Source organism: Hypanus sabinus, chromosome 3 (assembly GCF_030144855.1).
Source record: "Hypanus sabinus isolate sHypSab1 chromosome 3, sHypSab1.hap1, whole genome shotgun sequence".
Classification (NCBI taxonomy): Eukaryota; Metazoa; Chordata; class Chondrichthyes; order Myliobatiformes; family Dasyatidae; genus Hypanus; species Hypanus sabinus.
Genome location: NC_082708.1, coordinates 177212983 through 177237003, shown reverse-complemented (window position 1 = coordinate 177237003; position 24021 = coordinate 177212983). Strand labels below are relative to the sequence as shown.

The 24021-nt window shown below is 45.6% G+C and overlaps 1 protein-coding gene and 1 pseudogene across 1 annotated transcript; both read right to left on the bottom strand.

Annotated features, from left to right (window-relative positions):
* Nucleotides 1-5740: 5740 nt before the first annotated feature.
* On the bottom strand, nucleotides 5741-8044 carry LOC132390954 (fatty acid-binding protein 1, liver-like). The gene is made up of 4 exons (XM_059963486.1): nucleotides 7978-8044; nucleotides 7371-7543; nucleotides 7080-7176; nucleotides 5741-5820 (listed from the first exon to the last, which is right to left on the bottom strand). Exons 1-4 carry the CDS (start codon nucleotides 8042-8044, stop codon nucleotides 5741-5743), a joined length of 417 nt encoding a protein of 138 aa, XP_059819469.1.
* Nucleotides 8045-8070: 26 nt separating this feature from the next.
* LOC132390953 (uncharacterized protein K02A2.6-like) lies at nucleotides 8071-15855 on the bottom strand (annotated as a pseudogene).
* Nucleotides 15856-24021: the final 8166 nt, after the last annotated feature.

Below are 24021 nucleotides of genomic sequence, written 5' to 3'. Positions count from 1 at the left end.
AAAGATAAATTATGAAAGGAAGCTGGTGACTAATATCAAAGATACTAAAAGCATTTTAAGTACTGTATACAAGGGTAAAAAAGTCACGGGTAGATATAGGACCAATTCAAAATGATGCTGGAGATATTGTAATGAGAGGTGCAGATATGGCAGAGGAACTGAATGCGTATTTTGCATCAGTCTTCACAGTGGAAGGTATCTGCAGTATACCAGACATTCAAGAGTGTCAGGGAAGTGAAGTTTGTGCAGTGAAAATTATGACTGAGAAGGTGCTCAGGAAGCTTAATGGTTGAGGGTAGATAAATCTGCTGGACCCAATGGAATGCACCCTGTTCTGAAGGAAGTAGCTGGAGAGATTGCAGAGGCATTAATGATGTTCTTTCAAGAATTGGTAGATTCTGGAATTATACCAGATGACTGGTAAATTGAAAATGTTACTCTGCTATTTAAGAAAGGCAGGAGGCAGCAGAAAAGAAACTATAGACCTGTTAGCCTGACATCAATGGTTGGGAAGTTGTTGGAATCAATTGTTAAGGATGAGATTACAGAGTACCTGGAGGCACATGACAAGATAGGCCAAAGCCAGCATGGTTTACTGAAAGGAAAATCCCGCCTGACAAACTGATGCACCATCAATAACTCTCTGAGACGTGAGGCGAGATATCGGCTTTTATTGAATGGAAGAAAGAACAAGCAGCAATTGACCACCATACTACATCCTGGAGACTGAGGGCAGGGCTCAGGCCCCAATCGCCTTTATACCAGGGTCTGTGGGAGGAGCCACAGGAGCAGTCAGCAGGGGGGGGGATATGTCCAGACAGGTATATGTAGTTCACCACATTCACCCCCCCTTTGTTTTAAAAGAGAGTCCCCATGGGGCGAAGTTTCTTCAAGTATATTTACAGGTTAAGTCTATCAGGCAGTCGAGTCTGTCGCTGCGATCTACGTAGCACCGGCTGTGATTGCACAGGTGCCGGTGGTGGTGATTACACAGGAGACGGAGGTTGTGCTGGTTCTGGCCTAACTGGAGGTGTCAGCCCACTAGGCATCAGTGATCCCTCATGCATCTGCAAGGCACCTGGTATATGCGCGTGCGAGACGCCCGGCATACGAGTGCCGTGAGGAGTCTGTGTAAGGCTTGGTGTGCACGGTGTCACCTCGGGTACAGGGTTCATGGTTACCGTGGAGTGTTCGGGGTAGTGGTCTGCTGCTCCTGTGGGCGCCAGGTCGTGGACGGAGACCGTGTCCTCCTGCCCATCAGGTAAGACCACGTAGGCATACCGGGGGTTCGCATGTAGAAGGTGAACCCTCTCGACCAGCGGGGAGTATTTATTAATCCTCACATGTCTCTGGAGCAGCACTGGCCCTGGGGATGTCAGCCAAGCTGGTAGGGTGGTCTCAGTGGCAGACTTCCTGGGAAAAGAGAATAGGCGTTCGTGAGGGGTGGCATTGGTGGACATACATAACAGGGCGCGGATAGAGTGGAGTGCCTCGGGGAGGACCTTCAGCCATCGAGAGACCGGCAACCCTTTTGACTTAAGGGCTAAAAGTGTGGCCTTCCACACTGTGGCACTCTCCCTCTCCACCTGTCCATTTCCCCGGGGATTATAACTCGTGGTCCGACTAGTAGCAATGCCCCTACCCAGCAGGGCACAGCTCGTCACTCATAAAGGAGGACCCTCTATCACTGTGGATATAGCAGGGATATCCAAACAGAGTCAAGAGCTGGCACAGGGCTTTTATGACGGACGTGGTAGTGATGTCGGGGCAGGGGATGGCAAAGGGGAACCATGAGTACTTGTCAATAATGTTGAGAAACTAGACATTGCAGTCGGTGGAGGGAAGGGGGCCCTTAAAGTCAACAGTCAGTCGCTCAAAGGGGCAGGTGGCCTTGATAAGTTGTGCCTTGTCAGGACGGTAGAAGTGCGGTTTGCACTCAGCGCAGACTTGGCAGTCCCTGGTCATCATCCTGATGTCCTCAAGGGAGTAAGGTAGGTTCCAGGCTTTCACAAAATGGTAAAATCGGGTGACCCCCAGATGGCAAAGATCTGGTTGAGCTGTGCGCTGACACACGCTCCCCAGGATAGGGCATCAGGGGGCTCATTGAGCCTTCCAGGCCAGTACAGGATATCATAGTTGTAGGTAGAGAGTTCTATTCTCCACCGCAAAATTTTATCATTTTTGATTTTGCCCCGCTATTGGTTGCTGAACATGAACTCAACTGAGCGCTGGTCGGTCAGCAAGGTGAACCTTTTGCCGGCGAGATAGTACCTCCAGTGCCTAATAGCTTCCACTATGGCCTGGGCTTCTTTCTCCATTGCGGAGTGCCGAATTTCAGGGCCTTGAGGGGTACGAGAAAAGAACGCTACTGGCCTGCCTTCCTGATTGAGGGTAGCAGCCAGCGCGAAATCAGAGGCGTCACTCTCTACTTGGAAGGGAATGGTCTCATCCACCGCATGCATCGTTGCTTTGGCAATGTCCCCTTTAATGCAGCTAAAGGCTGCACGGGCCTTGGCTGAGAGGGGAAAAGTGGTAGACTTGACCAGGGGGTGGGCCGTGTCTGCGTAATGGGGGACCCATTGGATGTAATAGGAAAAAAAGCCCAGGCACTGTCTGAGGGCTTTGAGGGTGGTGGGAAGAGGGAGTTCTAACAGGGGGTGTATACGGTCAGGATCGGGGCCAATGACTCTGTTCTCCACGACACACCCAAGGATAGCGAGTCGGGTGGTTCTGAACACACACTTGTCCCTGTTATAAGTAAGGTTCAGGGTTTGGCCACTTGGAAAAATCGTTGGAGGTTGGCGTTGTGATCCGGCTAGTCGTGACCACAGATGGTGATGTTATCCAGATAGGGAAATGTGGCCTTCAGTTGGCACTTGTCCACCATCCGGTCCATTACCCTCTGGAAGACAGAGACACCATTTGTGACACTGAAGGGGACGCGCAGGAGGTGATAGAGCCTGCCGCCTGCCTCAAAGTCGGTGTAGGGGCGGTCCTCTGGGCGGATGGGGAGCTGGTGATAAGTGGATTTCAGATCTATTGTCGAGTACACCTTGTACCGAGCTATCTGATTGACCATATCCACGATGCGGGGTAGGGGGTACGTGTCAAGCTGCGTGAACCTATTGATGGTCTGGCTATAGTCCACAACCATCCTATTTTTCTGCCCGGTCCGAACAACAACCACCTGGGCCCTCTAAGGATTTGCGCTTGGCTCAATGATCCCCCTCCCTGAGCAGCCGCTGCACCTCTGACTGAATGAAGGCCCTGTCCCCCACGCTGTACCTCCTGCTTTTAGTTGCCACAGGTTTACAGTCGGGGGTCAGGTTGGCGAACAGCGGTGGGGGAGGGAACTTGAGGGTGGAGAGGCTGCAAGTGGCGTCAGTAACACAGCTGTCGGCATGGTGCTGGGTGGGATGTGCAGGTCGGTGTGTGTGTGTGTGTGTGTGTGTGTGTGGTCAGTAGCGGGGTATATGACAAAGTCCCACAAAACTGAGGATTCCTGACAGTGAGTGGTGGGAGGGGCCCATCATATGCCATAGCCACACTTTTGAGATGGTTCTGGAAGTCCAGCCCCAATAGCACAGGCGCGCCCAGTTGAGGCATGACCAGTAGCACAAAGTTCCGATATTCTGTGCCCTGCACCACCAGTGTTGCTACACAACCCACCTGGATGTCTGTGGAATGCGACCCAGAAGCCATGGTGACTCTCTGGCTTACTGGTCATGTCATGAGTCCGCAGCATTGCACCATGTCCGGGTCAATAAAACTCTCCTTGCTGTCCGTGTCAAACAGGCCACTAGTCCTGTGCCCCTCCACCAGGATGCCCATCATTGACCTTGCAAGCTGGTGCGGGGCACTTTGGTCAAGGGTTACGGAGGCCAGAGTTGAACTGCCGTCTTGGTGCCCGGTAAACACCGGTGGGTCGGGGGCGGGGTGAGTTGGCGCCGACAAAGATGGCCGCCCCCATCCGGGCAGGCAAGATGGCTGCCCCCATGTCTCACACGCAGCACTGCCCAGCCCCGCTTGTGGTTCAGACTTACAGACCTTGGCAAAATGGCCCTTCTTCCCGCAGCTGGAGGGGGTCGCTGCTCAGGCCGGGCAGCGTTTTTGGGGGTGCTTTGAGTCCGCAGAAGTAACACTGCGTGGACTTGCGACTGGCAGCAGCTGTGGTCGGGTTCGGGGAGTTCATGGACTCTCGATTGGCAGCGGCGTTGGTGAATTTGCTTGCGGGTGGCAGTGTCTGAGGTGTCCACGGCACCGGCAGGGGATCGGGCGGCTGGACAGCATCAGCATTGTGTAGAGCAGCCTCCAACATGTCGGCCATCTCGATCACCGAGCACAAGGTAAGATCTGCATTTTCCAGCAGCCACTGGCGCATGTAAACTGACCTAATCCCCATAACGAAGGCGTCTTGTACTAGCAGCTCCGCATGTTGTTCCGCCGTCAGACCTTTGCAGTCGCAATTTCACACGAGTGTCTGTAGGGGTCGGAGAAATGCAGGGCTCATCTCATCGGGTCGCTGGCGCCCTGTCACTAAGTGATGTCTTGCGTAGACAGTGTTCACCGGCCACAGGTACTGTTTTTTTGAGGGCGTCCAGTGCCTCTTGGTAGGGCGGCAGGTCCCCGATAAGTGAGTAAACTTTCGGGGTGACCCTCGAGAGGAGAATTCTGTGCATAATAGTGGGCTCAGTCGCACAAACCTCCTCCAAGTATGATTGGAAGCAAGCAAGCCAGAGTTCGAAGGCAAGAGCTGCTTCTGAGCTTTAAGGGTCCAAGTCTAATTTTTCCAGACGTAATACTTTCCATGTTTTAAAACTTCCAGCCAATAAAACTGATGCACCATCAATAACTCTGAGATGTGAGGCAAGATATCAGCTTTTATTGACTGGAAGAAAGAATAAGCAGTAATTGACCACCATGCTACATCCTGGAGACTGAGAGGCAGGGCGCAGCCCCAATCGCCTTTATACTGAGGTCTGTGGGAGGGGCCACAGGAGCAGTCAGCAGGGGGGTGGTGTGTCCAGACAGGTATATGTAGTTCACCACACAAACCTACTGCAATTCTTTGAGGAAATCACAAACAGCATGGACAAAGGAGATGCAGTAGATGTGCTGTACTTGGATTTTCAGAAGGCCTTTAACAAGATGCTGCACATGAGGTTGCTTAGCAAGATAAGAACTCATGCAATTACAGGGAAGCTACTGACCACACGTTGTGTGCAATTTTGACAATAGACAATAGGTGCAGGAGTAGGCCATTTGGCCCATCAGCCAGCACCACCATTCAATGTGATGTAGAGAAATTACTTCAGTCAGAGGGTGGTAAATCTGTGGAATATATTGCCACAAGCAGCTGTGGAGGCCAAGTCATTGGGTGTATTTAAGACAGAGATAGATAGGTTCTTGATTAGCCAGGGCAAAGGGTATGGGGAGAAGACAGTGGAGTGGGGATGACTGGAAGAATTGGATCAGCCTATGATTGAATGGTGGAGCAGACTCAATGGGCCAAATAGCCTACTTCTGCTTCCATATCTTATGGAAGAATGAGCTATTGTGTTCATTGATATTACATCAATAAATTCTACACATGAAATTGTGCTTGAGAATGCATATCACTTAAAACTTTAACATGCTCATTGAAAATGAGGCCAAGGCAAAAGGCTTCTAGAACATTAATTTGCAAAAGCACACCCCCAGTCAAAACCCATTGCAAAACTTTATTTTGTTGCAGGAACAATTATGATGAGCTACATTGACCTTCATTGGGATTTTCCATTTTTTTGCTTATCCGCTTGTAAACAATGCCAGCCAGAGTTACTATCTGAAATGATAAAAGAAGTTCATAAAGACCAAGTGCAAAAAGTACAAGACAATTAACACTTCAACACCAGAATTCACAAGAAAGAAAAGCTGTCACATGTAGCTGACTGCATGGTCTATCAACGCCCAAAGGAGTGCTGAGACTAGAGTCACCATGCTTCTGGCATAGTACACCCACAAGCTACTGACACCAACTTGTGTGTCTTTGGATTGGGGTGGGGAAGACAATCAGAGCCTCGGAGGAACCTGTTGGGATGACGACAAACTCCTTAGACTGTCACAGGAATTGAACCTGGATCTTACAGCTGGTGGTCTAATGCGCACTATGCACAAACACATTTTCCAATTTTAAAAAAATCATTGAGTTGAAGTTTACCATGTACTTAAGGCATGGAAATTCATCCCCATCGTCTCCATGTTCAATTTGACACATGTTGTTTGCGTATTGGTAGAGGTTCACTGAACTCACTGCCCACCTTGGGTCTAACACTGACAGTTCTATTGGGAACTGCCAGCCAGTGGTCAGCTTGCATGTAGAGGTCAAAGTTGACCTGGACACCAGCTGGCTGTATACCTAATCTCTGCATGATTAACCAGAGCCCAGTAAGCATAAACTTGAACTGAGCCAAGGGGGCAAGTCAATGTCTGTACACAAGCCAAAAATGAAATAAAAGTCCATTCGAACACCTCTTATTTGAAAGTATTACTGATTGTCAGACATGTAATCTGTTTAATTTTATATTTTAATGTTCTAGAATGAGGTAGCAAATTGTAACAAATAGTATCTTCAGTTCCCCCCCCCCCCCCCCCCCAAGAATCAGAATGCTGGTGATGCTCAGCAGGTCAGGCAGTGTCTGGTGAGGAAATGTACTGTTATGCTTTCAGAATTTGAATCAATTAACCAACCTATCCATTAATCAGATCACCCAAGAGTTTCTCTTTACAGATGCTTCACTTGAGCATCTCCAGCATTTTCTAACAACTTTATCTATTTGAACTGTTAATCAAGTTTTTAAAAACACTCAAGAGCCTTTGACCATGGGAAATGTAGTGTTATTAGTGAGGAATTTAAGACCCACAGCCCTAGGTCCGCTTCTGATTAGTGGGTCTTCCATACTCTAATCACATGGGTAGAACATCAGGCCATCTTCAGCCCATTTTACATGCATCTTCACTGAAGACTCAACACATATCCAACTCCTTTGTTTTACTTCAAAGTGCAGTGGAAGGTCTGCAGATAGGTCACTAATTGAAACTTACATTAATCAGTAGATCCCCATTGAACTCTGCAACAGAAGTCATGTCTTGTATGTTAACAACCAGCTTATTTTCCCCTTCCAGGTTCATTATGGCCTATTTAAATGAGAAAAACCCACAGAAGTCAAAAGAAAATCTAAGCATTGTATTTTTTAAGTCCCAATTCAGGTTTGAAAGCATACAGGAAGTTGAAATTCAACGCACTTAAAGAATCATCAAAACTACTGCTTAAACTTGATGGGCTGAATGGCTTACTTCTACATCTTATGGTCTTTAAAAAAAAATGTTACCTTGGCTCTCTCGCCTGTGGGAGTTTCCACTTGGGTCTCATGTCCAAGGGTGAAGTTATTAACAAGCACCCAATTGCCAGTTTCTATAGCCACTATAAAGTCGTCTCCATTTTGAACAATTTTAGTAACACTCTTTTTGTCCTTGAGCTTCTCAATCTCATCATCTGGAATTCCTGGCATGAACAACACAACAGATTGTAACTACCAAATGAGCTAGTCCTCCTGTAGTGCATTCTACAAATTAAAGCAGTTTACGCTAAACCACCACTTGATATCAAATCATGATGAAGGCTTGCTGCCTGAAATGACAACTGTTGATTCCTCTTCTTTATTGTTGCCTGATCTGCTAGCATCTTCAGCATTTTGTGCATGTTCCTTATTATTGAAATGCTGAGGATTTGGAGAATACAATGCACAGGATTTTGTTTACAGAGAGAATTAAGAGCAATCGTTGAGGTTCAAGGGGGATTAAGGAGTGATCAATGGATTTTAACAACAACATCTGGTGAAGTAAGAAACAAGTCAAACTTTATGGTTGGGGCGGGAAAAGACAATGAAAAGAAAAACTTCATTTGGACTTTCTACAGAAAGTCACTGTAGAGCTTACCCAGAGCACTCAAGAACGGCTCCATATTTTCCTGGCTCTGAAGTTCATAGCGGCCACTGAAATCCATTGTAGATTCTTTAGCTTCACAAGCAGTCACTTTATCTTGGGAAGAATGACACAATTGCAAGATCTTAGCATGAGTACTTCATTCAGAGCTATGTACCGTAGGTATGCTCCAAAACTATTGGTGGGTATAAAGTAACAACCTTTCCAACTTAATCTTGAATTTAACTTAATGACATGATTGCTTCCCCATCCCCATGAGACCTTTCCAAATACCATTGCTACAAAAGGTTTTTGTACAATTCTAAATGGGTTGCATGAGTGCCCACAATTCTACCAACATCCCAAATGAAGGGCAAGTTCCATACTGCTAAACCATTTTGCAATTCTAGCACCTGGGTCTTCATTTCTCCAGAATCATTCACCACAGCAGCACTGCAAGAGATTTTTTTTACGTATGGATTTTCACTGCAAATGGAAGATGAAGTGCAAAAGTTTTAGTTGCATGTGTGCAGCTAGGCTGCCCAAGACTGTTGCACAGTACTGTAGCAGTTTTGTACATTGCACTGTACTGCTGCAAAACAAAATGAAATGCAAGTGATGATAAACCCAATCCTGATATGGGTGGGTCTCTATTGTGGACCGAGTGGGGAAAGTGGCAGGGAGAGGGGCAATCATGGTTAGGAAAAGAGAAGGGAGAGGGGAGAGAGTATGGGAAGCACCAGAGGGACAACCTGTAATGATTGACTAACCAACTGCATGGAATCAAATGAGCTTGCCTAGTGTCTCAGGGCTGGGTGCATCTGCACCCGTGCCAACACCCCCACCCTTTGTACTCTTTCCCCATCACCTGTCCCACACCCCTCCTACAATACTGTCACCATTCCAACATCCTTTGCTCCCACCAGATTTACAAACTTGCTCTCTGCTCCACGTTGAGAAACAGTACTGTGCAAGTCTTAGGCAGCCTAGCTTTAATTTATGTGCTCAAGACTTTTGCACAATACTGCAGATCACCATATACTACATTGAGATTCATTTTCCTGTGAATGATATATAAATACTTCAATAAATTTACTTGAACTTGAATGGCCAAGATCAAAATATATTCTGCTTCTTCTCCAAATTCTTTCACAGAAATCACATGCTTAAATTCACATCAATACTGAAGTAACAGGTCATGTCATTTGGAGATAATCCAAACAGGAATGAATCACTAGCCTGTTAATCCCTCTGCTTTTCCAATGACAGCCATATTGGATTTGCAATGTTAGGGGCCAGTCTCATTCAGCAGCTTTGACCACGATGGCAATCGTGAAGCTCAGGGAAAATTTGTCTTGCTAAGCTCACTTAGATTAGCTACCAGAATTAGCCCTTTCCTCTAAAGTGTTCTGATATCACCTGCAGTTCCCCATTTATAATATAATCCATAAATAAGCACAGGGCAAACTATTTTTAGTTACTCTGGTAATGTGCTCATTGTAGTAGACTTAGTATAGAAATTACCCAGAAAAAGAAATCCTATTTCAACAGCTACCATTTAAACTGGATGTTAAGAACTTGTAGGGCCTCAAACAGGATTTGAGCCCCATAGATTTGTATTTATTATCAGCACACCACAGGTTATCAGGAGAAGAAAATACAAACGGGTAACCTTCTCAGCTGCACTGAGAGATTTGACCATGTTTATTCATTGTAAGCAACACTGTTAAACACCTTCAAGCTCCCTGGAATGATCTGGACATTCTTAAATAAAAATATGAAACATTCCATCCAGAAATGATTGAAAAGGAACCAATATTAAACAGTTCATCCAGATGTTTTGGATAAAATAGTTACATTTGGTATATTGCTTGTGCATCTGAGTTTACAATTCAGATAGTTTAGAGAGAAGCTCAAAATGTCAATACAGTAGGCTAGCAATCTGCATCTAATTGATTTAATATCTTAGCATGAAATATTAGCATAAAAATGGTACAAATGGAGTAACTGGATCATATATTTATATACTCTATACAAAACAGGAGGCTTAGTTGGACATTGAAGTCTATGGTATGTTTCAGAGGAATACCATAATTTTGCAAACATCCCCTTTCCCCTCCCCCCCCAAATCAATCCCATTTTTAATAAGATTTCCTTCTCCAATTGACTTAGATGCCAAGCAATAGAATTAAATCCAGACCACCCAAATAGTCTAACAAGTCACTCAAAGAATAATTGCTACCATCCATCAGTGAGGCAGTACAGGAGTTTAAGACCCACATAACACTTGAGGAACAGCTTCTCTACTATCAGAGATCTGAATGGACAATGAACCAACCCATGAATACCATCTTTTCTTGGCTCCTTTTACAATACAACCTTTTGTAATTTATAGTTACATGTACTGCACTATACTGCTGCCACTAGAAAACAATCTTCACAACATATGCCAATGATATTATACCTGGCCGATTAGGGATGATAATTAAAACAAATACGCACCAAAGTAGACAAGTGTCAGAAAAAAAGTTAAACTTCCTGATTATGCATTTCAGGAATAAGAGAACAGCTAAAGCAGTGTCTCAAAAGATTTTCTTTACCATAGATACTGAATTTTTTTGTTAGTAATTTCATTTCACCTATTTTCTGAAAAGGCCTCTGGTTAAGTTACACAGATAAATTAAATGGCTCCATAAACAAACTGCTTAAAGTATTAACTTAGTAGCAGTAACTAAATCAAACACAATTTTGAAAGCACAAGATAACAGAACCCCTCATTATGAATGGTGAAAAAAATAACTAAAGAAAGCAAAGAAATCAATACCTTTGTTTTCTGTTCCCTCAAAAACTTGCACTTGCAAGTTCTAACTTGGAGAGGCAATTTTAAAGGGTTCAGTCCAGGCAGTCCAGATGAAACAAGAATCTGTTAATTGAAATCATGATAGTTGCAGGGGAATTTAGGAGGGAACGGCAACATTCAAACCGTAACAATAAATTCTAGATAAATCTTAATTGACGAATCAATTAGTAAAAGAGCTACAAGTTAATCCACTCAACTCAACCATCACAATGCCTGTGAGTGATAAATGATTTATCACCCTGGCAACCACAGTCACCTTTTAGGGAAATAATGTCATCAATTAAGATAATAAAGTTTATCAAAATGATGTGGGTGGGTAGGTCAGTTTCTGTTTGGGTTTAGTATTGGTGTTTTAGTTTGGGGGGAAGAAAAATGAAAACTTAGAATATTAGGACAGTTCACTTGGTTGGTTCGTGGTGTGGTAAGGGCCCGTACTTGATGCCATGGTCAAGCAGTACATCAACACTCCGACTCCCACATTAGGCTAAGTAAAGCCCCCTATCCAGATGCATCAAAGTTAAAGTCACAGTCGAGTATATATACAACTACACATTTGCTCAGGTGCCATGAAAACCTTACTTGCAGCTGTATCATAGACACATCATGGCAAAAGCTCCTGGCAGCCTTCTCTACATCAGCGAGACCTGACGCAGATTGGGGGACCGCTTTGTCAAGCACCTATGCTCCGTCTGCCACAACAGACAGGACCTCCTGGTTGCCACTCACTTCAACTCTCCCTCTCATTCCCATTTGGATATGTCCATACATGGCCTCCTCTACTGCCATGATGAGGTCAAACTTCGGTTGGAGGAGCAACATCTCATATACCGTCTGGGTAGTCTCCAACCCCTTGGTATGAACATCGAATTCTCCAACTTCCGGTAATTTCCTCCTCTCCCTTCCCCATCCCACCTCTACTCTGTCTCCTCTTCCAGCTGCCTATCACCTCTCATGACTCTGCCTTCTTCTACTACCCACAGTGCTTTCCCCTTAGATTCCTTCTTCACCTCTCCTGCCTATCCCCTCCCTGCTTCCCCTCCCCCACCCCTTGATCTTTCCTCTGATTGGTTTTCCACCCTCTCCCCACCTTCTTTATAAAGCACCTGCCCCCTTCTTCCTTATTCCTGATGATGGGTTTCAACCCGAAACGTTGACTATGTACTTCTTTTAATGGATGCTGCCCAACCTGCTGAGTTGATCCACCTTTTTTGTACACATTTGCTCAGCTGCCATGAAAACCTTACTTGCAGCTGTATCATAGACACATAACATAGTACAGGCAGCAATCACAAGCAAAATAAATTATGCACATTATTTATGAAAAAAATACAACTGGTGCAAAGTTTTTAAAAAGGTGATAGTGCAAAGCAATCAAAGTGTTGCTAAACTGCAGTGAACTGGAGTTCATTCAAGAACTAAATCATTGAAGAGAGATAGGCATTCTTGAACCTCGTGCAGTGGGGCCTCAGGCTTCTGTATCTCTTGCCTGATGGTAGCTACTAGAAGATGGCGTGTTCTGGATGGTGGAGGTCTTTTATGATAAATATTGCTTCCTTGAGGCAGAGCCTCTTGTAGATTCTATCTATAATCACTTTGGAAACAGATGATGCAGAGGCTCCTGGGTGTGAACATAATAATTAGCCAGATTTAAGTGTAAGAGTATTTATTTATTTACTTATTGAGATACAGCATGGAATAGGCCTTTCCGGCTCTTGGAGTTACACTGCTCAGCAACCCCCATTTTAAACTTAGCCTAGTCACTATGGTGGATGAGCTGAGTAAGAATTTTGCATCAGCCTTCACTGTGGAAAACACTAGCAGTATGGTGGATGTGGTAACTTCTACTTTACAAAAAGACCACTCGACAACTTGATGGTCAAAAGAGCACCTTTATCTGGGACGACAAATGATATTTACAATACCGAGGCTTCCAGGTACCTCGTGCGGCCTGGGTGGAGGAACTATATACAATGCATACCGGGAGTAAAAAGAGCGGAAGTAAAGACCCCGCCAATCCCGGATCCCGCCTCTTGCTACCAACAGCTTCCCGATTAGATTAACTTACTTTTAATAATACTCACATTACAACTCTTCTCCCCCTTTAAAATCCAACATTCCCCAAATATAGAACTAGGAAATAGAAACAGTGGTGTCATTAGCAACAGGTTACCAATCCAAAAACACCTAAAAAACATGGCAAATTCAACATTCAATCCAACAACAAAAGAAACTATCCAATCAAAGATTCAGTCTGTCGGGAGGTTTGTGAGGCCGCTGCGATCTACGCATTACCCCCGGTGAGCCAGCAGGCACCGCTGGTGAGGATGTTTTGGGTGGATCTAGTGTTGGGGACACGAGAGGGGTCTGTGTGTCCGCGTGACAATGTCCATCCTCTTCAGGGAACTCTGCCCCCTCTGCCAGTGTCTCTCCCTCTAGCAAAGTCACTGGTGGACATGCTTCCCCAGTAGTCTGTCTCACCATTGGAAACTCCATGGAACTGTCTACCTCTGAGCCGGAATCATGACGCAGGCGCACATGGTCCTGATGTCTGCGGAAAACACGCCCATCAGTCAGCTTAACAACATAGGAGATTGGACCACTCTGCTTAAGAATAACACCAGGTAGCCATTGCTGATTGTTTCTCACATAGACATTGTCATGTTGTTCTAACTGTCTCTCTCGCGCACGCTGATCATGTCCCTCCTTCTGCTTTTCCTGCTTTCTCTCCACTTTTGCCTTCTTGTCCAGGCGCAGCAGGTCCAATCGTAACTTAGGCCTACGCCCCATCAGCATCTCTGCTGGAGTGCATGCAGTCGTAGTCTGTGGCATGAGGCGGTATTGAAACAGGAAACGTGAAAGCCGGGTACTAAGAGAGTCCCCTGTCATCGACTTCAGGCCTTCCTTCACAGTCTGAACAGCCCGCTCAGCCAAACCATTTGCGACTGGGTGGAAAGGGGCCGGCTGAAAGTGACGAATGCCATTCTGCCGCATGAACTCACTGAACAGCTCACTGGTGAACGTTGGGCCATTATTAGTGACCAGAGTGTCAGGCAACCCGTGGACTGCAAACACTTGCTTCAGTTTGTCTATGGTTGAGGGGGCTGTGATGTTGCTCATGATGTGAGCTTTGATCCATTTGGAATGCGCATCTACCATTACAAAAAACATCTGTCCCATAAAGGGGCCAGCAAAGTCCAAATGTAGCCTAGACCAGGGGTAGACTGGCCACTCACATGGGTGCCAAGGAGCTGGTGGTGGCATGTTCTGATTGGTCTGACATTGCGTGCATGATTTTACCTTGTTCTCCAGATCCTGATGCGTTCTCGGCCACCAGACATAGGATCTTGCAAGGCTTTTTATTCGAGACACCCCTGGGTGAGTCTCATGAATTCCCTCCACAATCTGTGAATGGCCAGGGGGAGGGACGATGACACTTGCTCCCCCAGAAAATGCAACCATCCTGCAGACTCAGTTTGGTTTTATGTTTGGAATAAGGTCTCAGTTCCTCTCCTTCCACAACTCTGGACCAACCTTGTAAAAGAAAAGTCTTGACTTGAGACAGGACTGGGTCCCTCTCTGTCCATTCTTTGATCTGGGCCATCTTTACAGTTGTCACGGACAGCCTCTCCAATGAATACGCAGTCTCTGGAGGCACACATGTAGTAACAGGCGTCTCAGGTAAAGGGAGTCGACTCAGCATATCAGTGTTTGCATTATCCCCACCCGCTCTGTACACAATAGTATACTGGTAGGCTGACAATGTGAGTACCCAATGCTGTATCCTAGCTGAGGCTAGCGGTGGGATGCATCTGGTCTCCCTAAAAAGGCTCATCAGTGGCTTATGGTCTATATAAATTGTGAATGCACATCCATAAAGGTACTGATGAAAACGTTTGACCGCAAAAGTAATGGCCAGACCTTCTTTGTCTAGCTGTGAATATCCCTTCTCCGCAGCCGTCAGGGTACATGAAGCAAAACCGATAAGCTTCTCTGAAAAGTCCTCCATTACGTGTGAGAGAACTGCCCCGACTCCACAGGTCGAAGCGTCGCATGAAAGGGTGATCTCCTTGTCTAGGTCATAGTGAACGAGCAACTTCGCTGAGTGTAGGAGTTCTTTCACTTTCTTGAAAGCTTCCTTCTGCTCTTCACCCCACCGCCACTTAGTGTCATTGTGAAGCAGCTTATACAGTGGGGCTAAAGCCTTTGAGAGGTCCAGAAGAAACTTGCCATAATAATTCACCATGCCCAAAAATGATCTGAGTTCAGTGACGTTCTTGGGACTTGAGGCCTCCTTGATAGCTCTCACTTTGTCCTCCACTGGGCAAAGCCCCTCAGCTGTAATCTTGTGTCCCAGGTAGGTCACACTCAGAGCCAGGAACACAAATTTTCCACGTTTCAACCGCAACCCTGCGTTTGAGAGTCTCTTCAGCACCCATTCTAAGTTAGCCAGATGCTCCCCCTCCGTGGCTCCCGTGATCAAAATATCGTCAAGGTACACTGCTACATGCGGAATCCCCTGCAGCAAATAGTTCATTGTCCTTTGGAAAATGGTGGGGCTAGACACCACTCCAAACACCAGGCGATTGTATTTGAATAATCCCTTGTGCGTATTGATGGTGACGTACTCCTTTGAATCCTCGTTGAGCAGCAGCTGTTGGTAGGCGTGGCTCATGTCCAGCTTTGTGAACAGCTTACCCCCTGACAGGGTCGCAAGCAGGTCATCCACCCATGGCAACGGGTAGTCCTCCAGCTTAGAGACCTGATACACCGTAAGCTTGTAGTTCCCACATATCCTCACCATTTTATCTGCCTTCACCGCCCACTTTGAAAACTGGACTGGCTCAATGATGCCCAGCCCCTGTAAACGTACCAGCTCCACCTTGACTTTGCCTTTCATGGCATAGGGCACTGACCTGGGCTTAAAAAAAACATGGTGTGGCCTCAGGGTCGACATGAAGTTTCATGGTCACTCCCTTCAGTGTGCTCAGCTTGTCCCTGAAAACGTCACTATACCGCTGCAGAATGTCCTCCATCGTGCGTGCATACTTAATTTCATGCCAGTTGAGCCAGATTTTGCGAAGCCAATCGCGGCCCAAAAGACAGGCCCACTGCCCTTAGCTATCACCAGCCTGGCTTCAGTCTTCTGGCCCCCGGCTGAAATATCCACATATAACACCCCTAAATGAGCTATGGGCTGCCCCGTATAGGTCCTGAGATTGAGCTTAGACGGTCTGATGGGAGGCAGGTTGGATCCCCATGTCCTCCTGTAGGTCTCTTCACTAATGACCGATGCAGTAGCCCCGGAATCAATCTTGAACTTAATGTCCTTTCCCTTGACAGTGACTGTGGCATAATATGGTTCAGGTGGTTCCTCATCTGTTTCCACCCCAAACATGTTGTAGGCACACGCTGCCTCTCCGTCTGCTTCTCCACGGTGGTGTGAGGCTGCCTGAGTCTGTTGAGCTTTCCCCTGCCCAGGCTTAACCTCACCTTTATGCTCCTGCACTTTTTAATGAAATGTCCCTTTTTGCTACAAGCATGGGAGACAGTCTCTTTGAATTTACAAACATTTGCATAGTGCGTTCCTCCACACCAAAAACATTTCACCCGCTTTTCCTGTCTACCAGTCTCCCTCCTGACTTGGAGCACTGCCATCGACTGCAACCTCCCATATACTTTCTGTATCTCCTTGGCATTATTAGCAGCCAACTCCATGCCTTGAGCAATCTCTAGGGCTGTCTTGAAAGTCAACGGTGGGGTTTCCTCCAACAAGCGGCATTGTACGGCGTCATTATTAATGCCGCTGTTACGAACCCCATAACTGGGTCACTTACCAGCAAAGATAGAGAGGTCCATTGAAGTCTGATGGTACTATTTTTAACAGTATTTATTGATAAAGGGGCACAAAAATAAGATCACTGCAAACATACAGATAATATACGTTGTCAATACTAAATCTAAAAGCGCGGGTATAATAATAATAATAATAAATAGCTCTATCGTTGTCTAGGGGTTAACGTATTGTCCAATGGAAATATAAAAGTCACTGTTAGTTCGTTCAAGCTGCAGTGTTTTGGGTTTGAGAGAGAGACGGGTTAAACTTGCCCGGGTCTTTTATGATGCCAATCCTTCGAGTCTTTTGGGAGTTGGTTTCCCCGTTGTTAGCTAAAAGCTGTTTTTCCGTGGTAAGGGCACTGGTTTCCGGGGCAAATGGAACCGAACGCACGTGACCTCCCACCGGCTTCCGCTATTATGGGATCGCTAGTGTTTCTTCTGGTGCGTCTGAGGGGCTGTTCCCACAGACCCTCTTTTATCCTGACTCACAGGGTCTCAGATGTCAATCAGGTTGGGGGTGATGCAATCCCTCCCTCAACCAGCCCACTTTGCCTGAGGGCTTCCACGTAGCACAGTATTGCAATACACAAGTTCATCTTCAAGAGACAATGGCCGTGTCCCGTAGCTTTATATCGCAGGGAACGAGACATTCCGCATGTCTCTCTCTCATTTCCTGGGTCTCCTGAACCAAATCAATAGTGATCTTACGATCCTCACAAAGGAGGGGGCTACCCCGCACCCTTCAGCCCCTCAGAGCTGTTGTAAATTCATAACACCGCATACTAATCTATCATGGAGCATGCCATCCAACACGGCTCTGAAATTGCAATGCTTCGACAGCTGCTGAAGCTCGGCCACAAAATCGCCCACAGACTGACCTGGCTTCCAGACATGGCTGTGTAACTTGAACCGTTGAACTATCACCAAAGGCTTTGGATTATGGTGGCTCCCCATGAGCTTGACCAGTTCGTCGTATGGAATTTCTCCCTGTTTCCGCGGTGTAACTAAGTTCCATATCAACTTGTACATCTTTGCCCCACACACTCTCAGTAGAGCACTTCTTCAGATTCAGTTTATTTTCATTTAAAAACCACAAATGCAATGCAGTTAAAAAATGAGACAATGTTCCTCCAGAATGATATCAACAAAGCACAAGACAAAACAGACTACACCAGAAAATCCACATAACGTTTGGCAATTTCCATTCCAGAGTCTAGAGAGGCTGCTGCGTATTAATATCGCGCTACCGTCTAGTGCGTTCCCCAGAAAGGATCTCCATATCCACCAGACAAAACAAGACCAAAAACTAAAGCTACAAGACATAAACAAAACCACATAGTTACAACATATAGTTACAACAGTGCAAATAATACCATGATTTGATAAAAAAACAGACCATGGGCACGATAAAAGTAGTCCAAAGATGTTAAAAGACTATAAGTTCAAAAGAAACCACCACACAGTTTCCACAAGTCATCAGGATCCCGATAGACTCATCATCCCACGCAGGCAGCAGAAGGGAATACCCCTGCTATGGACTTCCATGGCGCCACCCGACTCAGCCTCGCAGACGCAGCACACAATGAAAGCGACCTGACCGCAGCAGACTCCGAGTCTGTCGAACCACCGAGCCTCCGACCATCCCCTCTGGCACAGCTTCTCCGAGCACCATCCTCTGCTGAGCGTATTAAGATGCCCCCGCCAACGGCCACCAGCAACGTGACCTCGAGGACTGGGGACCTGTTCTTCACAGGAGAGACCCGGACCTCACAGCAGCAGCAGCAACGAAGAGGACCTTCCTGGAGATTTCCAGATGTTCCTCCGTGCTTCCACGTCCGTTTTCCATTAGATTAGGATTGTGCACGGCACCCCCGTTTAACAAATAACATATCAGCTCCTCAGTAATTCCATTAGCAGAGAGAAAGTGGCCCAACCTTTCCTCATACTCCGGCCACTCCTCAATTTGCTCGTTGAGCACACCGACCGTTCCGAATGTAGCCATCTGAACACAAGGCTCCTTTTCCACTCACAGCTCCTGATTGAAAACGGGGCAGACCTGTCCACAAAACCAGTTTACCTCGTCGCCAAAAATATGTGGTAACTTCTACTTTACAAAAAGACCATGCGACAACTTGATGGCCAAAAGAGCATCTTTATCTGGGACGGCAAATGATATTTACAATACCGAGGCTTCCAGGTACCTCGTGCGGCCTGGGTGGAGGAACTATATACAATGCATACCGGGAGTAAAAAGAGCGGAAGTAAAGACTCCGCCAACCCCGGATCCCGCCTCTTGCTACCAACAGCTTCCCGATTAGTATTAACTTACTTTTAATAACACTCACGTTACAACAGTGGAAGTCCCAGGTGTCACAGGTCATAAAGTATGTGATGTTACCATTACAAAGGAAAAGGTTCTCGGGAAACTGAAAGGTCTGAAGGTAGATAAATCACCTGGAGCAGATGGTGTACACCCCAGGGTTCTGAAAGAGGTAGCTGAAGAGATTGTGGAGTCATTAGTAATAATCTTTCAAAAATCACTAGATTATACAATTGTTCTGGAAGACTGGAAAATTGCAAGTGTCACTCCACTCTTTAAGAAGAGAGAAAGGCAGGAGGATGGAAACTATCGGCCAATTAATCTGTTTGATGGAAGAGAGACCCCGATGATCACTCAGCAGTCCTCGGTTGAGAAGATGTTGGAGTTGACTATAAAAAATGATGAGGTCTCAGGGTACTTGGAGGGACATGATAAAATAGGCTGTAGTCAGCATGGTTTCCTCAAGGGAACCACAGGCAGCTGTAGAGGCTAAGTCTTTATGTAGATTTAAGACAGAAGTTGACAGATTCTTGATTAGACAGACAGACATATTTTATTGATCCTGAGGGAAATTGGGTTTCATTACAGCTGCACCAACCAAGGATAGTGTAGAAATATAGCAATATAAAACCATAAATAATTAAATAATAAGTACATTATGCCAAGTGGAGATTAGTGCAGGACCAGCCTATTGGCTCAGGGTGTCTGACACTCCAAGGGAGGAGTTGTAAAGTTTGATGGCCACAGGCAGGAATGACTTCCTATGACGCTCAGTGTTGCATCTCGGTGGAATGAGTCTCTGGCTGAACGTACTCCTGTGCCTAACCAGTACATTATGGAGTGGATGGGAGACATTGCCCAAGATGGCATGCAACTTGGACAGCATCCTCTTTTCAGACACCACTGTCAGAGAGTCCAGTTCCACCCCCACAACATCACTGGCCTCACGAATGAGTTTGTTGATTCTGTTGGTGTCTGCCACCCTCAGCCTGCTGCCCCAGCACACAACAGCAAACATGATAGCACTGGCCAACACAGACTCATAGAACATCCTCAGCATCTTCCGGCAGATGTTAAATGACCTCAGTCTTCTCAGGAAACAGAGACGGCTCTGACCCTTCTTGTAGACAGCCTCAGTGTTCTTTGACCAGTCCAGTTTATTGTCAATTCGTATCCCCAGGTATTTGTAATCCTCCACCATGTCCACACTGAACCCTTGGATGGAAACAGGACAAGATGTGAAGGGATGGCAGGAGATTGCGGCTTCCAGGAAAATTGGATCAGCTATGATGAAATGGTGAAGTAGACTCAATGGGTCAAATGGGCCAATTCTGCTCCTATATCTTATAGTCTAATGGTCTAATCATGGGACCAATTAACCTAGTAACTGGTACATCTTTGGACCAAACTGGGTAGGGATGGCAGACTGAAACTCATCAGTGAACAAATTGGATATGTTCTTTCACTTGGGTGGGGAGTTTACAACTAGAGATCAGTGTTTCAAGGAAAGGGCTCAGACATCCAGATCAAAAATGATGAGAAATTTAGGCACGTGGATGAAAGGAAAAAAGGAAGGTGAAGTACAAGGAATGGTTAGATTGATCTCGATGTGGGTTAAAATGTTGCTGAAGGGCCTATATTGTGCTGCAATGTTCTAAGTTCTGGTTGAAATATTCTTGTTTCATAGATTGCACAATCTTTGGCATTCCCCCAATGCAAAGCAGAGGGTCCTCCACATAATGAGATCTATAGTTTATTTGGATAAAGGAGTCAGGTACTGAGTACAGGGAAGTGGTGCTGAGGGAAGAACATTGGAAATCAAGAACTGGCAACAAGACAGGACCATCACTAGTTTGAACCTTCTCTGCCATTCATCAGTGCCTTACTCCTGCCCTTTCCCAAATCTCACAACTCCCTTGTTATGTCGACTGTTCTGCACGCGACTGTAGAGAGTTGTGGACCCAGCCGGCCTCCCCTTCACGGACTCTGTCCATACTTCTCACTGTCTCAGTAAAGCAGCCAGTATAATCTGAGACTACACCCAAGATGGGCATTCTCTCTTCTCCCCTCTCTCATCGGGCAGAAGAAACAAAAGCCTGAAAGCATGTACCATCAGGCTCAAGTACAGCTTCTATCCCACTGCTATCAGATTCTTGAATGGAGCCTGTACAACAACCTGTTCTCTTGACCTCATAGTCTATCTTATTATCATTGTGCACTGCATCATATACCTGCATTGCACTTTTTCAGTAGTTTTTACACTGTATTCTGCATTGTTATTATTTTACTCTATCCCAGTTCAACACACTGTGCAATGATTTGATCAGTATACAAGACAGCCCTTTCACTGTATCTTGGTACATGTGACATTAATAAACCAATACTAATAATATCCAGAAATTAACGATCTCTGTTTTTAAAAAGACTCAGTGACTGAGCCTCCATATCCCTTGAGTAGAGAACTGTTAAGATTCACCACCCTCCTAGAGGAAGTTTTTCCTCACCACACTCCCTTATGGACCTTTTGTTCTGAGACTTTGTTAAATCATAGAGACCCAGAGCACAGAAACAGGTTGGATGACCCTCGGACACTACAGGAAGCTGAAGACCTATACTCCACAATTCAGGCAGAGCAATCGGATTTCGAAATGATCCGTGAACAAGTGGATTCACAGATTCTTCACTTTTCTCATTCTTCACTTCCTGAGGAGCTGAGGTGAGCCAGGCCTCCCAGGAGCTCCAGCAAGAGCATCGGGACCAGCTGCAGCACCATCTGATATGGGAATTCCAAGGCATCTACCACAATTACCCAAAAGGGATTGTGAGGACTGCTGAGTGATCATCGGGCTCTCTTTTCCATCCATCAGAGATATTTATCAGGAGCACTGGGTTCTTAGCATTGTCAATGATCCCTCCCATTTGTTCAACAATATCTTTCACCTCCCTACCACCAGGCAGGAGGTATTGTAGCATTATGACTAGGACTGTTAGGATGGGAAACAGCTTCTTCCTCAGGCCTCGGGACTGCTGAAATCCCTGCCACCACCCAGGTCTCATCACGTTTGAACCGACAGTAGCATTACACTGTTTACCTTTTGACTTGTGTCATAAATGCACCTTATTATGTGTTAATTTATTTGTGGTAATATCACTTTATGTGTTGTGTGTGAGCTACACGTATTGTGTTGTGCACCTTGGTCCGGGGGAACGTTGTTTCGTTTGGTGGTATACATGTGTACAGTTGAATCACAATAACCCAAACTGGAACTTGAACTTTTTTGGTATTAGTTTTGTAATTTATAAATGTTATTGCTGTACACTGTACAAACAAGAGACTGCGGATGCTGGAAACTGGAACAAGAAAACTCCAGATGCTCTTTGATCTGCTGCTGAGTTCCTCCAGCAGTTTGATTTTAAGGATTAGAGACAAACTTCATTTGTCACATGTATATTGGAACATCAAAACACACAGTGAAATGGGTCATATTGTGAAAGTCAAATCAGCCATGATTGTGCGTAAATGTTGCTATGCTTCAGCCGCCAACGTAGCATGCCCACAACTTACTAACCCTAACAGCACAGCTTTGGAATGTAGGATGAACAGAGTGCCCGGAGGAAACACATGTGGTGATCAGGAGAACGTACAAACTCCTTACTGACAGTGGCGGGAATTGAACCCCGATCACAGACTATTGGTGTTGTAGTAGCATTATACTAACCACTACATGTTTAGTTCATGGTTTCATTGTCACTTCTACTGTACCAGGTCTCTGATTTTTTTTTTGGGTGCAGTTTCACCTTCTCTTTTTTGGCCTATTATCCTAAGACCATGGGGCGACATGGTAGCATAGTGGTCAGTACAACTTGCACTTTCCACCGTGACTGAGTGGGTTTCTTCTGGGTGATTCAATTACCTCCCACAGTCCAAAGACATACTGGTCGGTAGGTTAATCAGTCGTTGTAAATTGTCCCATTATGAGTCTAGGGTTAAATCAGGGGGTTGCTGGGTGGCGTGGCACAAAGGGCTGGAAGGGCCTGTTCTGCACTGATCCCCTATAAATAAATGCATAGTTGGGCTAAATTATTGACTCTGAGGCAGGGTAACATTGCTGAACTATTATTTAGAAATGTCTGGCACTGTTCCAAAAACTTGTGCTTGAATCCAAATTTGGAGTAGGGAAATTTAAATGCTACTAATGAGGTAAATCTGGAATTAAAGTTTGGTTTCAGCGTAGTACAGTCATTAAGGGTGACACAATAACATAGACAATGGAGCCACACTCTCACGTGGGACCAAAAGGCTTAACTTATGAGGAACATTACATGGCTCTGAGCTTGCACTGAATAGGGTCCAGAAGGTTGAGAGGAGATCTGGAGCAATACCGGACCTCCTCTTAGGGGAACAAGGAGGGCCAGGTAAATGAAATGGGATTTGGGGAGCAATTTGGGTCCAGTGACCACAGTTCTATTAGTTTTAAAATAAACTTGGCAACAGTTGGCAAGTGGGAGGCATTTTAAAGGATCATATCAAGAGTCCAGGGCCAGCACGTTCCTGTTAGGGTGAAGGGTAGACAAGCCAAGGTCAGAGTTCCCTCCCTGATCAAAGATATCAAGGAAAAAGAAGGAAGCAAACATTGCATTTGCATCCAATGACTCCTTCAGTAAAGGTAAATAGTTTGAGTAGGCATAAGAAGAAATTCAGAGGGCAAAAGACAGTATAAGATGGATTTGGAAGGTGGGGTTAAAGATAATCCTAGGAGGTTTTTTTTAGTTCTATTAATAGTAAAAGGGTGACTAGGAGGGATTACTTTCTCTTAAACACCATTAGGGCACAGGAAGATGGCCGAAATTTTTAATTTTTCCTTTACTATGTTTACTTATGAGAATATCACAGATATAAAAGAAGGGTCGGAGCATATGCATATTATGAGGAAGGAGTTATTTTCAGCTTTCAGGTGCAATAAGGTGGACAAATCTTCAGGGCCTGAGCAAGTGCACCCATGAACCTTTTGGGAGACCATGAAGCCCTTAAACAGATATTTGT

Bases quoted from the DNA above. Each gene is read 5' to 3' on its own strand.
- LOC132390954 (XM_059963486.1), bottom strand. From the start codon at position 8,044: ATGGATTTCAGTGGCCGCTATGAACTTCAGAGCCAGGAAAATATGGAG. The intron at 7,177-7,370 runs GTAACATTTTTT...TCATTTAAATAG, and splicing joins CCACAGGCGAGAGAGCCAAG to GCCATAATGAACCTGGAAGG. The intron at 5,821-7,079 runs GTTTCAATTAGT...CATTTCAGATAG, and splicing joins GGATCTACTGATTAATGTAA to TAACTCTGGCTGGCATTGTT.